General features: G+C 40.5%; 3 protein-coding genes and 2 non-coding genes across 7 annotated transcripts; all 5 read right to left on the reverse strand.

The window, feature by feature from the left end:
- Positions 1 to 5,256, reverse strand: ptges3b (prostaglandin E synthase 3b (cytosolic)). The gene is made up of 8 exons (XM_074682327.1): positions 5,069 to 5,256; positions 3,074 to 3,187; positions 2,898 to 2,967; positions 2,695 to 2,793; positions 2,468 to 2,557; positions 1,349 to 1,405; positions 1,145 to 1,172; positions 1 to 1,047 (listed from the first exon to the last, which is right to left on the reverse strand). Coding segments are annotated over exons 1-8 (480 nt in total). The 5' UTR covers positions 5,071 to 5,256; the 3' UTR covers positions 1 to 1,027.
- A 1,998-nt stretch (positions 5,257 to 7,254) lies between these two features.
- LOC141799102 (nascent polypeptide-associated complex subunit alpha) lies at positions 7,255 to 14,889 on the reverse strand. 2 transcript variants are annotated; one of them, XM_074681202.1, is made up of 9 exons: positions 14,791 to 14,889; positions 14,136 to 14,210; positions 11,579 to 12,586; positions 8,684 to 8,769; positions 8,350 to 8,427; positions 8,105 to 8,251; positions 7,798 to 7,926; positions 7,589 to 7,711; positions 7,255 to 7,373 (listed from the first exon to the last, which is right to left on the reverse strand). In XM_074681202.1, exons 2-9 carry the CDS (start codon positions 14,203 to 14,205, stop codon positions 7,359 to 7,361), a joined length of 1,656 nt encoding a protein of 551 aa, XP_074537303.1. In that variant the 5' UTR covers positions 14,206 to 14,210; positions 14,791 to 14,889; the 3' UTR covers positions 7,255 to 7,358. The 2 variants fall into 2 exon arrangements, with proteins under 2 accessions (XP_074537303.1, XP_074537304.1); XM_074681203.1 differs by lacking the exon at positions 11,579 to 12,586 and having other exon boundaries at positions 14,791 to 14,884.
- LOC141800086 (small nucleolar RNA SNORD59) lies at positions 7,451 to 7,525 on the reverse strand. Its single transcript, XR_012599291.1, has one exon. It is a non-coding gene; the product is annotated as a small nucleolar RNA SNORD59 (small nucleolar RNA).
- LOC141800085 (small nucleolar RNA SNORD59) lies at positions 8,520 to 8,594 on the reverse strand. Its single transcript, XR_012599290.1, has one exon. It is a non-coding gene; the product is annotated as a small nucleolar RNA SNORD59 (small nucleolar RNA).
- On the reverse strand, positions 8,776 to 11,572 carry LOC141799100 (uncharacterized). 2 transcript variants are annotated; one of them, XM_074681201.1, is made up of 2 exons: positions 9,777 to 11,572; positions 8,776 to 9,647 (listed from the first exon to the last, which is right to left on the reverse strand). In XM_074681201.1, the coding sequence occupies exons 1-2, from the start codon at positions 10,839 to 10,841 to the stop codon at positions 9,177 to 9,179; spliced, it is 1,536 nt and encodes a 511-aa protein (XP_074537302.1). In that variant the 5' UTR covers positions 10,842 to 11,572; the 3' UTR covers positions 8,776 to 9,176. The 2 variants fall into 2 exon arrangements, with proteins under 2 accessions (XP_074537302.1, XP_074537301.1); XM_074681200.1 differs by having other exon boundaries at positions 8,776 to 11,572.
- Positions 14,890 to 15,122: the final 233 nt, after the last annotated feature.

Here is a 15,122-nt window from a genome sequence, read left to right on the forward strand (position 1 = left end):
TAAAATGATTCTTGAACAGTTTATTAGAAAGATGTAGACAATAAAAAAAAGGATTTTCACTGTAATTCAACACCATTTGTCTCCCCTTACATTTTATTGACAGTGCAAATATAATTTGGTCATCACACCTTACGTCCTAACACTCCCTCATTCACAGAAGGGAGGATCATTCTAGATGAATGAACGAAAAGGAAAGAACCTGGAGAATAGCAACAAACCAGATGATGCTGAGGTCCAACCAAGCTTCAAACCTCTATAAATGACGCAAGACACTTCACCTTGTTTCTGCAGCCTAACATGAGTGTACATGTTAGGTAGGGATAGAGAGAAGTGCTTTAAAAATATGAAATGTGCGGAATTAACATGGATTACAAAAAAAGACCCAGAAAATACAAAGAACTCTGCAACAATTTCAGTGTATTCCAATTGAAAAAAAGTTAAACAAGAAGTGGAGGGACACATGTAAGCTGGAAGGTTTAACCGCAAGAAACATGAACTGGCTTCCTGGATATCTAATTCACGGCATATGGAAGGCTTTAGAGGAACCCAATCATAAAATGTATCTAAATCTCCTGAAGTACATATATAGTGTCTTTGTCAATCATGGAATAAAACTACACCCAGTGACTAACTTAATATAACATTGGGAATGAAGTCGGCCTAATTATATTGAACCACAATTCATTAGAAAACAATTTCTCTCAACATGTATTGCTCATTTGAGGACTACTATAAAGCTTTTCCAACAAATAATGTGTGCTTACTTGTAATATTTAACAGTAAAACAAGATACCCAAAAAGGTGCAGTACAGCAAATGGAAGTGGAGATAGCTGCTCTGTACAATACCATGCATATCAACCTTCAGTGGACTGATTGGTCAAGAGTTTGGAGCTGAGGCTATGGATTTAAATATGGCTACTGACTCATATGTACACTTTGTCACTGCCTTTGATTTCAAGATATACATTTTTTATGATTCCCCTTGTCCTTCGTTCCTCCATTTTCTCCCCAGAGTCTTACAGTCTTCTATTCCAAATCTGGCATTTCTGAAAGAGAAGTGTAACAGACAGGCATTAAACGTTACCTCTATAAAAATCAAATCCATCAGTCATCACCTTGAGAGGTACATTTATGAATACTTACTCTCATCATCGCTATCTGCAGAATCATCCTACAAAGATAAAGGAGAGCAGGTTTGAAATGTTGCATCTGATTAAATTGTTCCGCTAAAGAAAGACAACAGCCTAATCCATACTGACACAGACTATTATCTGCTCTAAGATCAGTTATATTAGACAGTAGATGCCCCAACGGTAGGAATACTTGTACAAGAAAAGAAATGCTTACATCATCTGCACCGTCTAGATCAGGAAGGTCATCCTCGCCTCCCATGTTGTTCATCATCTTTAAGGTTAAACATAAAAGCCATGTCATTTATTTTACTCAAAAGCTGATCAAAAATAAGAAGCGACTTGAACAAGACAAAGCTGAGCAAAAGATATACAGGCATGAGGATTTCCCTCAAACAGACTAAGAACACACTGATGATACAAAAATATTTTTTTAGCCCTCCCAGTACAAAAGTTGCAATAGCGTATGAATGAGAACTCTCTCCTTTGCTTGTATTTTTACCCTTTTTCTCCTCAAAATTTTTGCAGAGAGCAGGATATTTCAGAGCGTCAATTTTTTTTGACATTTTGGTATTGGCTCCAGCCAGCAGTTTCACTGTAGAGAGCCACTGAATACATTGGCAGATCAGATTTTTTGAAATTAATCTACTTTTTCCATCCCCCTTTCAAGCTCACAGCCATTCTCTGACCGTTGTGCTCCCAGGGGGAGGAGTCAATTGGATGGTGTGTTTGCAGACAGGAACTGAAAAATCCCATTCATGACACCTTTAAGTTTGGTCTAGAGGTGAAACAGATTTGTCAAGCTGGCACACAGAATGACACAGTAGTTCAAACTGGCTGACTTTTTTTTTTTTTAATTAAAGCTAATTTAACAGCTTTAACTGTGAACTACACTAATTTGTAGTTTCATGTTCCCTTCCTTCATACTTTTGTGTGGTCATATCTCCAGTTGATACAGTGCAATAGTGCAGGTTGTAGAAGAAAAGAATGAAAAATATTTGTTTACAAGTTGTCATCATTCAAACCGAGAGGCCTGCTCATTTTTGTGTTAACTAGATCAAATTGCACTCAGTTTTCAAATTCATATACCAAAAATAAGCAGATTACATCATTAGTGAGTAGACTATCTAAAAAAATCCACAGAAGTGTTTACTTCATTTTCTAGGACAAAAGTATAAACTTTCTTGGTTTGCTTTTGAAGTTTTACCCTTGTTCAAGTAATGTGTGGATATATGTAGACAGACTTTGTGTATTTAAATAATCAATTATGCCAAATGCAAATGTATTCAAAATGCTAATCAACAACACCACTACTAAATCAATGCACAGTGCTCACATCTGAGAATTGATCGAAGTTGCCCATCTCCTCGTCTGAATCATCCTCCCAGTCTTTCCAGTTGTTGAAGTCGACGCTGAGCCAACTCAGCTGTGGAGACACAAAGTTCTTTAAACAGTGTTTTGATGCTTTCAAATATCGTTGACATTTCAATTAAAATTACTTCACCGTTTCAGACAAAGCTACGATTTAAACTGTCCATGGCTTTTCTTCTATGTATTACCAACCTTAGCCTTCTCTTTTGTTAGTCTCGGCCACGCCTTCCCTGGCTGGGCTTTCCGTAAATAGCACAACACTGAACGATCTGTGCGTTTATGTTTGGATTCCTGTAGCAAGGGGAAAATAGAAATTAAATTAATTCAAGACTGCATAGACTAATGTTTCAGAGAAAAATTAATCACAGCTAAGCTTCAGATTAGCGGTTACTCACATTCTCATCAATTGCTTCAAAAAGGTCTATTTCATTCTCATGTTTGACATTGTCAGTTCCTCCAAGACAGCTGTAGAAGAAATAAGGGCACACGATTTAGAACAGTAAAAAAAGTTAACAACCAAGAACACAGGGACAGGTTAACTCATAAGAGAACAAGAGTGAGAAAAACTTACGTGAAACCACACTTTGTTTTATCAAAATTGACCTTAACATCTTTGCTGTCTGCTACACAGAACTCAATAAAAACAGAGTCCCTCCTGTCGTACCACTTGGCAGTTGCCGGATGCCTAAAAGAAAACAGATATCCACTGATCAATACATTTAAACAGCTTGTCACTGAACTTTGTGTTTGTGTAACAGTAAGGCTCCTCATCAGAGACATGACTTTCATTAAAAATATATGATACAGGTCAGTAGTGCAGCTGACTGATGTGTTGGTAGTTAGGTAAAGCAGGTGGCAGCCTGCCATCTGACAGGTTCTGGATCAGGTTGCTACACCGCATTCAGTTACACAGTGAGGTCTTCTGTCAGCAAGCCTGAGAAGTGGAACATACATTTACCTAAAATGTTTCATTAGGTGGGTGTCTGGAGTGTGTTCAGTCCAGGTTTCTCTTTAAGTTAAGATCATTTGGCCATATTAGTAACTGTAACTTCATGATTGGGTAAATGGTGAAGCTACCTTAGTGATAAATAAACGCCATATTCTAAATTCATTTTGATTCAGGGTGAACATGTTCCAATCAGGGGTATTGTCTAAAACATGAAGTAAAGCAGATTAAAAAAAGAAACAGTATTCTATTGACAACTGCATCTTATATTGTTATAATTTATCATGCACACTTAAATAAAGTCGACTAAATTACACATCTTGTGTACCCCAAGATAAAACGTGCATATGATGTTTACATTTAGGAGTAAGTAATGCTCAATTCAACTGCTGTTCCCCTCCTGTAAATATATGTAGAGATTAGACTGATTTTGCAAGTGCAGCTAAAAAGAGATCAAGAACATGTCAGAATCAGCCATTATAATTTTTACTCTAACTAAACTTTCTTATTAAAGTGTTATAATCACACTTTTAGGCTTTGGAATGTCCTGACGATAGCACTTTGGTAACTTTACACAATTTCTAATGTCTCTTTCACTGCTGCCATACAAGAAAGCCACATTTCTCTTTTTTAAATGTTAGAATTGCCCATTTAAATAGATTAATCAATTTGTGACGTCACAACCTGAGCAAAGTCTCACGATCATCTCTCTGAATTTGCACGAGACTTTTGGAACAAGCTCACAGAGCGTCCTGCAGTCTCATCTGGGAATTATTCTAACACTCTATTAACTCTCATTTGGAATCTGTGCCCACATTTGATACTGATTTAAAACATTTTAAGTTAATATTGGTTTTTAAAATATGAAATAAAAACCTTCACACTAGTTTTTAGCCATGCCCCATATTAAGTAACATCTGATACAGTAACAATGGACGGAATCATTCATTTAAACATTTACAACTACTCAATAACAACTCACTTACACATTTGTCTTCCAGTATTGTCATGGTGACACTATATTCATGCAGTAGCGCTTTATTCTGTTCCCATTCAACGGTTGGCCTCGTTATCCAAATCCTCTTACGAATAATCACAAACCAACCATAGCAGTATACGGGAGCTAATGCAATATACAAACGTTGCCAACAACTTTTTGTTCATACCGCCACTCATTGTTTGACTTGGATGTTCAACAAATGTGTCAGATATTTAATATCACAATGAATTTGAGACTTTTGCTACATACTATTCTAACTATACCCTTCCCATTGAAGGCGTTGAATGAACATTCAGCTAGCTCGTCAAGCTAACATCCCTGACGTTAACTACTACGTTGATGGTGCCATGCGGTGCGACCGCCGTAGGCTCAAGTAGCGGTATTCGCATGTAAAGAAAGCAGAGCATGTTGAATTAAATTTCTACAATGGAACACTTCATCCTCATTCTTCATCTGATTATAAGGCTCCAACTACGCGGCATTGTGGTGTAAGCCTACAAATCACTGAGGCGAGGCCAACCTCCCGCCTTTGATAAAGCATGTTATCACACGGCTAATGTTAGCTAGCTGGGCAGGTTATACTATCGCACTTTGTTTATAAATAAACTTTTATTACTCACATGTCTTCAGCTTGTTCTCGCAGTACAATGAGTCTTTAGAAAAGAATAATAATGCTCGAAAAGAGGGAATGCAGTCCAAAATCAAGCAATGCAAATGCAAACGCCTCTAGCCCGTGGACCCGAGATTACTTCGGACCTTCTTGCGTATCCAAGGACGAGAATGGCAGCGTTGACGTAGGAGGAGCGTACTCGACGTTTCTAGAGCTTTCATCTACAGCTGCGGGTAATGTGAAGGAGGTACTGTGTAATCTGCTGTGGACCACATTTAATGGGATTTTCTGTACCACTCAGTTTAAGCACCTCAAATGACCTTATTCTTGAGCAGGCAAACATTTGGAATTCATAACAGTCCTGAAAATATGCGTTCACACACATTTGCATGTGCCATGATGTCATATTATGTCTCATAATCTCATCACATTTACTATCAGCTATGCGCAGGTACAAAACTTAACTGTCTGGGTATCTTCCTGAAATGTCTCCAAAAATAATGATCCAAACCCAAATCTACAGAAGTCAGGTTAAAAAAAATAAGGAAACTTGCCCATTATTATTAAAAATAAATAAATAAAAACGGGCAGAAACAGGCATCTGTGGGAATTTCATCCAAATAACTGGGTTTATGAAACAATTTTTTATAATTCCTGAAGATAACATGAAACATGAAAAACAAAACATGATTCAAATAACAAATGTGTGCTTTATGGAAGTAATACTAGACAAATTAAAGTATGACTTCTTTGTTGTTGTTATTGTTAAGTTAACATTGGTGATCTCAAACTTAGTCTCTTAGGACTTTTATTTTATTGTATCTATTTATTTTTATGAACTCAAATCTAATAAATTATCAACAAGAGCAGTAAGAGTAGAAATAAACTAGTTGACAAACATAGTGAGAAATAAACAGCCTGAATTAATTCAAGTGTGGCAAAAAAGGGTGCTACTTGCTTATGCGTGATGCTATACTGTTCTTTTCATTAAGATGCTTGATTACAAGATCCTGTAATAAGGATGTTGCATACTCGACTAAACGGAAGTTAAACAGCATTTTTGTCCAACTCTTGAACAACCAAGTTAAGTGACCATAACCAGAAATCATTTCTGAATAAAGGGTAGAGTTGACTTGACAATTTTTGAGTTTCATTCTCAGTCTGACAGTTTATGTATAACACTTGAAGATGTATTACTTCTTCAATTTTAAAATTTCATATCATGATGTAGCTGTTTAAACCTCAGGAAGTCCAAAAACCTGCATTATATTTTTGTTCAATATAATAAACAACCCAACAATGTCCAGTAGAAAAATAAGAGCAGACTTTGCAAATCAAAGATAAATTTCACCTTGCATACTTGTACCAACTCCAAGAGGACAGGTTTGTCAGGGTGTGGCAATAATCTGACTAAGCAGAGGTTGAATGGCGCCATGTTAGAGGTGTCATGAGGTCGATGACATCCATACACCGGAAGTTATGATAATTGTGAGCGTTCAAGCTACCCCACCCAAAAAGTGCCAAAGAAGCTCATTAAGAAGTCACAAAATATTAAAGGACAGAGGAAAGGGGATAGTGAAGTTCTAGAGGTTAAATAATAAGAAAAAACATATTGAGACATGACCTCTAAATTTTTTCACACTCTGATTTGTGGTTATAACCTGAAAATCTTTGTATTGAAAACTGGTAGCAGGCCATTAACAGTCACTCTTAAAATGCATTTTGGAAAGCATGGGAACTATTCCAGTCCCACCTACATTTTCAATGACCTCAAAGATAATCTCATAGAATGTAATGCAAAAAGAATAACAAATCCTCAACATAAAGAACCCCTAATAAGCTTTTTCTTTTTCTCTTGATTAATTTAGGCAATTAATAGGCAATTTGTGTTTGGTAGATTATTTTTTTTGTTTTAACAGTGCTTCAGGGCAATAAATCATACCATTAGGCCTGTTTATTTCCCTTTAAATTGGTGCCACTTTTGTAAAGAACATCCATTCATGGGATTAGCAGCAGAGCAGAGTATGTGGGTTGTGCTTATGAATGAGATCAATTTGCCAAATCTTCTCTGCTATTGCAAAATGTGTGCATGGTTTCTATCTGACCCACAGGCTTATGTGTAAAAGGATTCCACAAACTGTCTTGTTAACCTGGTATACTTATAATAAGTTGAAACAAATAAGTCAAGCATCAAACTTTCATTTTGTCAAGCCACAACTTTATTTCCATCTTGGGTATAAATTGTATAAATGAGCTTAAATCAGCAACCTTTCTTCAACCCTTCCAAGTCAGGGTCCCGATTACATCGTCAACTCCTGCAAAGGACACACAAAACAAGAAGTTCAGTCAGATTTATGTAAGAAGTTTCCTCCTTAGTATTAAGAAAAATCTCTCTTCTCAGGACAGAGGGGTTGGCTTCAGTAATCTCAGAAGAACGAAAGTCACTGTGTTAAATCATCACTGAAGAGTTTTCTATTTTTATCTGCAAAATCCATTTTTATAGCATTGGAAGAGGCTTCTGAAATCTTACCATAATAGCATTGACAATGTCGTTGTTGTTGTTCTTTAGGGCGCGTACAGCCTTCGCCCGCGACACGTTGGCTTGGGACATAACGAGTTCAATATCCTTAACCTCAACTCCGGTCTCATCAACCTGTTAAAATGCAAAAGGGAGTCGTTATGTATGACATGACTCACTTATGATCTGCATACTCGTATCTGACCTCTACTAGGTCTTACCTCTTCTTCTTCGCTTTCCTCCTGTACTGTTGGCGTCTGTGTGTTTTCCTGGATATTTGAAACAGCTTCTCCCTGTACCTTGAACTTTTCTGCTGCTGCCAGCTGGGCTTGCTGGGAAAGATCTTCGATCTATGAAATAGAATGAAATAAAACATAAATAAGGACATTTTGTTTCTTTTTGACTCTCTTTATTTTAACAAAATCTTTAAATGAGCTATAAATGAACAGACTGCTTCCTTAATAGAAGCCACAACGAGGGAGGAGAAGAAAGAAAGATCAGTGTGGCTAAAACTATTCCAGGCCTTACCTTAGCCTCGCCGAAGACGATGTATGTGTCAGATGCAGGGCTCTTGTAGACGTCTGGTTTGGTGATAACGAACAGGATGTTCTTTGACTTGCGAATGGTGACCCTGGTGACCCCTGTTACCTGCCTGAGACCGAGCTTTGACATGGCCTGCAAGAAATGTATTTTTTTTTTTTTTTAGCAATTGTGGCAAATTTTTCAATCAAGAAAAGAAATTGCTCGGACATTTGTGGAACAGAGATGATTACCTTTCGTGCCTTCTTTTCACTGCGGCTCTGTTTGGCTTTGCTGACAGGTTCCTCATCTATTTCAGCTGCTGCTGCAAGCTGTAACAGATGTCCACAGTTTGTTAAGATACTGAGAACAGGAATTTAACTATCAAATACTACAAAACTGCTATCCTTGTGTTAACACCTTCTCTTCTCAGGACAGAAAAAAATGGCTTCAGTAGACTCAGAAGAACGAAAGTCACTGTGTTAATCATCACAGAAGAGTGAAAGGAAAGCATCAAACCAAAACGTTTCACACCCGCAGCAGATGTTGGATTTCTCTTAAGTATCTAAAACCACTCTGAACTCTCACCTGAGCTTGCTGTGTCTGTGTCTGTGCAGAGTCCTGTTCCTCCAGTTCAGGGACTGAGTCATCGCTGTCTGACTCAGTGCCGGATCCTAAAGAAAATCAGCGACAGAAACCCAAATTTAGTCACAACATGCCACCCATTTGATCCGTTTCCAGCTGCACATCATGAAATAAGCTGCATCAATCCTGGAGAACAAAAAAAAAAGTTGAGTTAACATGAATTCAAATTTGTGTCTGTTACTTAAGCTTAACTAAGCCCACTTTAAAAGTTGAAAATAAGTGCAGTAGCCATAATAACTTGGCATCAAAAATCTTCCTTATCTACAGATGAAACGTCCAACTCTGAACCCATACTGCCCTTGACTGCCTGAAAACAACAAATCTTCATTAAAGCACTGGAGTCGATGGCTGACAGTATGCAAAGAAAAAAGGAAACATGAAGTGAATCCATTCAAAAACTCAGCAGCATCTCTGAGCAAGGACAAGATTTTATGATTCAGAGCAAAACATGTTTGACTTCATATCCTACAAGCATATCTGAATATCTGAGCCAGTCCTGCAGAAGAAACAGTTGGAAAAAAACAGGAGACACACAAGAGAGAAAGAAGAAAATACCCTTGTCGTTCTTGATCACAGTCTCCATCTTGGCTGGGGTTTTAGCAGGGACAGGTTTGGGTGCTGAAATTGGTTCTGAAGGAGTTTTATTGATTACCTCTACCTCAGGTTTAACTGGAGCAGGCGCTGCAACTGCCTCAGCAAACGTGAGCTTGCGTGGAGCTGGTGCGGGAGCAGCAGGCTCGATTGGTGTGGGTTTTGATGGGACAGGCAGAGGCTCAGCTGCTGGTTTGATTGGCAAAGCAGCTTCAGCAGGGGGAGCTGTGACCGCAACTGGTTCAGCAATCTTTACTGGTTTGCTGACCTCAGGAGCTGCAACTGGGGCAGGTTTAGCCTCAACTGGCTTGGGAGCCTCAACTGGAGCAGGTTTTGCCTCAACAACTGGGGCAGGTTTTTTTTCAGCTGGCTTGGGTGCCTTAACAGGAGCAGGTTTTACCTCAACAACCGGGGCAGGTTTAGCCTGAACTGGGGCAGGTTTAGCCTCAACTGGCTTGGGAGCCTCAACTGGCTTGGGAGCCTCAACTGGCTTGGGAGCCTCAACTGGCTTGGGAGCCTCAACTGGGGCAGGTTTAGCCTCAACAACTGGGGCAGGCTTAGCCTCAACAACTGGGGCAGGTTTAGCCTCAACTGGCTTGGGAGCCTCAACTGGCTTGGGAGCCTCAACTGGCTTGGGAGCCTCAACTGGCTTGGGAGCCTCAACTGGCTTGGGAGCCTCAACAACTGGGGCAGGTTTAGCCTCGACAACTGGGGCAGGTTTAGCCTCAACAACTGGGGCAGGTTTAGCCTCAACAACTGGGGCAGGTTTAGCTTCAACTGGCTTAGGAGCCTTAACAGGAGCAGGTTTTACCTCAACAACCGGGGCAGGTTTAGCCTCAACAATTGGCTTGGGGGCCTCGACTGGGGCGGCTTTAGCCTCAGCAATTGGCTTCACAGCTTCCACAGGAGCAAGTTTGGCCTCAACTGGCTTTGGGGCCGCAACTGGAGCAGGCTTTGCCTCTGCGACTGGCATGGGAACCTTAACAGGAGCAGGTTTAACAGCCTCAGCTTCAGGGGAGACTGGCAATTTTACTGGCTTCTCAGGGGGGATAAGTGGAGGAAGCTCATCATCAACAGCAGCAACAACAGGAGCAGCTTTTGCAGTGGGTATCTTTACTTCAGCAGGTTTGGGGAGGCTAGAGTCAAGAGTATCAGAAAATGAAACTGGAGCTGCTACAGCAGGCTTTGAGGTAACTTTGAAAGCAGCAGGGGCTGCAACAGGCTTGGGAATAGCAGGTACAGGCTTGCTTGGTTCGACTGATTTTTCATCTGCTGCTGTCACCTTACACTCCACAGGTGCAGAGACGGGCGCAGGCACAAACGGCTCAGATTTCTTAGCTTTTCCTTGCTTGCCAGCCTTGACAACCTTAGGGGTGAAGCGGTTTGGCTGGTTAGCAGAGGCACTGCCAGGTGAGGAAGCTAAGGGAGAAGCTACAGGTGAGAGGGGGGTGGTTGAGGTAGCAGAGGTGGCAGATTTTGGTGAGATGGGAGAAGAGGAAGAGGCAGACATGGAGGATCGTTTTCTTCTGCCGGGGACAGCCTTTGGGGCAGAGGGACCCTGAGCACTTTTGGCATCTTTGCCTTTGGGCTTTGCAGGACCTGCAGCTGCCTCGGGATTCTGGGAGGAAGCTGGGGCAGTAGGTGTAGCTGAATAAAAAAAGGATTTCTTTAAAGTTTTTGGATAAGAAGGGGTAGCTTGAACTCATGCAGGTTAATTGGTCAGAAACCAAGATGCGCTCTCCTTGAAGGGTTAGAAAAAGGACACAAAAGCCTAACTGGGTTTCAAATGATTTGTCACGTCAGACGCAAAATGCAAACAAACTACTTCCAAACAAAGAACACATTTAGTATTAATCCATGATGCCCTTAGAAAAAAGTAAATAACCAAATGCATCCATCGCATCACGTTACCCTCTGGTAGCTAGACCTCTGTGAATAAATGAACCTGCTACTTAAGGTTTTCAAGATTGAACTAATGGACACTTAGCTGGTTTTTGTAAAAGAAAAAAAAGGAAGAAAAAGGAGAAAATTCAAGAGTCAAAATAGATCCTGACCAGCCCTGACAAAAACCTTCCAAAAGCATATCAGAATGACCTGAATCCATATGTACTGTATATTTTAAGATGTGCAATACCCTTTTGTTCATCAGAACTAGTATCACTTAGATATACAGTTGTAAAAAAAAAACCTCCAAAGAAGTGCATGTAAATTTAAGCAGCACCTCTCTTTTACACAAGATAAACCAACCTGACAGGTGGTGGTGAGTGGAAAGAGGTGGGCCGTCACATTTGGAGGTCCCCTTTGACTGACTGGCTTTTGAACGAAGTTTAACAGGTTCTTCCTTTTTGGGTTTTTCATTTTGAGTAGCCGCAGCAACGTTGACAACAGCGGGCAGCACTTTATCTTGAGCCATTTCCAAATTCTTCTGTTCTTTTACCTCAGTCTTGGGAGTATCAGCTGCTGGCAGATCTTCAGTGTTTACACTGACCTCTTCAGGGGCACATAGTTTTGGGTCATCAGGGACTTTTTCTGGCACAGCTGCTGGCTCATCAACGGAAACCTGTTTAACATCTTGGATGGCTGACTCTGCAGCAGCAACAACTGACTCTTGAATCAACGCTGTGACTTCATCAGCTTGCGACTTTTCGGATGACTCCAGGGGAGCTTCAGCTGGAGGGACAGACTCTTCGGGAACTGGCAAATCAGCTGCTGGCTCATCTTCAACAGAAACCTGTTTAGCTTCTTGGACAGCCAATTCTTCAGCAGCCACAATGGACTCTTGAATTGAAGCTGCTGCTTCTTCAACTTGCAGGTTTTCTGCTGGGGTCACAGGAGCATCAGCAGGGGGTACAGACTCCTCAGGCACGGGCGAATCAGCTGGAGCAGCTGCCGGCTCGACTGCTGCCTCTTGTGGTGGAACAGGAGTCGTCTCTACTGCTGCCTCTTGTGGTGGAACAGGAGTCGTCTCCACTGCTGCCTCTTGTGGTGGAACAGGAGTCGTCTCCACTGCTGCCTCTTGTGGTGGTACAGGAGTCATCTCAGCTACAGTTTCTTGAGGTGAAACAAGGGTTGTCTCCTCAATTTGCTTGACTACTTCCTCGATCACAGCTTCTCCATTCGATTGATCAACAGTAGTCTGAATGCTAGCTTCTTCTGAGGATCCTTTCTCCGGAGCAGAAACTGAGGTTTCTGGAGCTGTCATGCTTACTGTGGGGTCAGCCGTCTTAGGGGGACTGGGTGAATTCAAGACTGAAGCTGATAAAGGATAGTCATCAGGAGTGACAAGAGGAAGGTCAATCAAAGTAGACGTTTTGGGAGAAGTTCACTTTCAGTGTGTAAGAAAAACAATAAAGTGCTCCACACGTGAACGGTACCGACGACGTAGAAGTGACTCTTGGTATACCCATGTTAAAAACAAGGGGGTGTTTAGTGCATCTAAGACAAAGGAATACCAGTGTCCCATCTTCATGCAGTGATTTGGTGTGAGGTAAGTGCCATAAGACTTCCAGTATTTCCAAAGAGAAGACATTGTGTGACAATAAGCTGAATCCCAATTTATTTACAACAACCCAGACATATATTGGCTTTTAATGTTGCTTCGTTGAAATAACGACCCAACAGTTGCCCTTATTTAAGTAATGTCAAGAAACTATCTACAAGATAAGTCACTTGTGATTATCTTTACACGTCCAGTGTGATGTTGAGCCAAAATTAGGTGCATAAGTTTGTTACTGTTAGGCCTAATTAGTAATGTTTCATACTTTTACAATGCCCCACCCAACAGCTGACCAGCAGCAAGGCAGTTTATCAACCAATTCAGATTTAAAAAAAACTTTTGAATGATTTGTAGTAGTACATTGACTGAAATCAGTCAATGCAGGATGGCAAAGGACTAGCAAATAAGCTAGCCTGTTAGCCATTTCTAATGTGCCTTCTGCGACTGATCAGTTAAAAATTCCCGACCCACCCATTCACATGCACCTCCACCCACCAACAGACCTTTACAAGAGTAAAACACTGGGGTGCTTCCAGGTGAAACGTGTTGAAAAAATAAAACAAATAAAATGTATGTGTGAAATTTTACCAGTAATTGTATCCACTGAAGATCAGATTCTTCAATTTCACATACTGTCTCAGACATATCCATACTCAGTCAACAAACAATCAATTCTGCCTTATCCAATTATTACTTTTGTTGAAGTCCACTGTAAGTACACCAGCTGCTTAAAATCCATGTTTCCTGTTACAAATATAATACCCACAAAAAATGTGCTTGAAAAAATATACTTAGGAGAATAGAGTTGTTATGCAAAAAGATTTAACAGTCAAGGTTAAATGCAGCAAAGATTGATCTGTGCTTTCAGCATGAAAGCACAAATTCAGCCTCTGCATGGTGAGTTTTTTTTATTGTGCACAGGAAAAAAACAAACTCGACACCATGCATTGTTTGCTAAATCCCAGTGTCAGTGCTAGCTCACCACACACCATTGTGAGTTTGTGTATATAAAAGTAGGGTCCTGGATTCCTTTTAGAGACTCGAGAGAAAGACCAGCAATGGAAATCTTTCAAACAGCAAAAAATACAGTAACAACCGTGGCCAGTGACAGTCAAAATGACTGTCACCTGTTTGACCAACTGTGTTTCAAACCAGCTGAGTAAACACTCCATACAGCACTGTCCCTCAACAGATAACCCATCACAGATGGCCGTTTGTTAAATAAGTCCCCTTTCAATGAGATCCAGGACCCTGTTGTTTGATATGCAGTGTAACATGCGGGTTTCTGAAAAGCTTAAATATACAAACCAGTCTCCACTTGAGGCTGCTGCATCTCCTGCTCGGTCACAGGGACCGTTTCTGTGGCTTCGCCGGGCATGGTTGCTAATGTGGAAAAGAGACAATATATAAGCTGAAGCTAAGAATCACTACCGTAATGTCATGTTTACAAAGCGCAAAGCAAGAGAGGTAATATAACGTCTGCGTTTTACAGCGTAGGAAGTGATTAGTTAGCAAAATCAGACCCTGACTGTCAGTTGTAATAGCTATCTGAACAGGTGACGGAGCCCATGCGTTAACTTAGCATGTATCTCTCTGACAGCAACATTTAGCTAATGTTAGCTTCGGTAGCTACCTAGCTTCGTCAGCTATGACACTGGGTAGATCAGAGGTAACTACTTTAACAACTATGCTCCCATGTTTTTTTCACTTATCTAAACAAACGGAAGAGCCCATCAACGTAATATTAAGGACTGGTAATAAACTGGTAATCATCATGTTCCCCCATTTTGAGCAGGTAACTGCGGCACAACGCCACATTAATCAATAGCTAGCGGGATCCAAGACCTACGATAACTATATTATCTGAACACTCAGATTTTATTCTAACACATAATACTGTTATTGTGAGGGGAACTTTCGATAAACTACAGGATGATGTTGGATTATCAGCGGAGACACTCACCGACTCGGGATGTTATATCCAAGATGGCTGTAAGAGAGAACTTCTGACCCCTCCTTCTCGGTAATATCCGGTTTGGTACAGAGGAATTCTTCTTCCGGGTTGTGTAAAGGCACAACCCGTCGACTTTCTTTTTTTTTTTACCACCAATGATTTTTAGGCAAAAGTTGTCACAATTTAATGGATATCATTGGGAACTGAACTTCAACTTAATACAATAATAATATGTAATGCTCTGAACTTGAGCATTTACACACATCAATGTATTTGCCTCCTCTCCTGCTTTGGAGCCCCTGTAAGAGGTTTGTTAGCACTTATGAAACAGATTGGACTAA

This window comes from Halichoeres trimaculatus, unplaced genomic scaffold (assembly GCF_033239565.1).
Source record: "Halichoeres trimaculatus isolate MK-OKI-2021-1 unplaced genomic scaffold, fHalTri1.1 fHalTri1_scaffold_11, whole genome shotgun sequence".
NCBI lineage: Eukaryota > Metazoa > Chordata > Actinopteri > Labriformes > Labridae > Halichoeres > Halichoeres trimaculatus.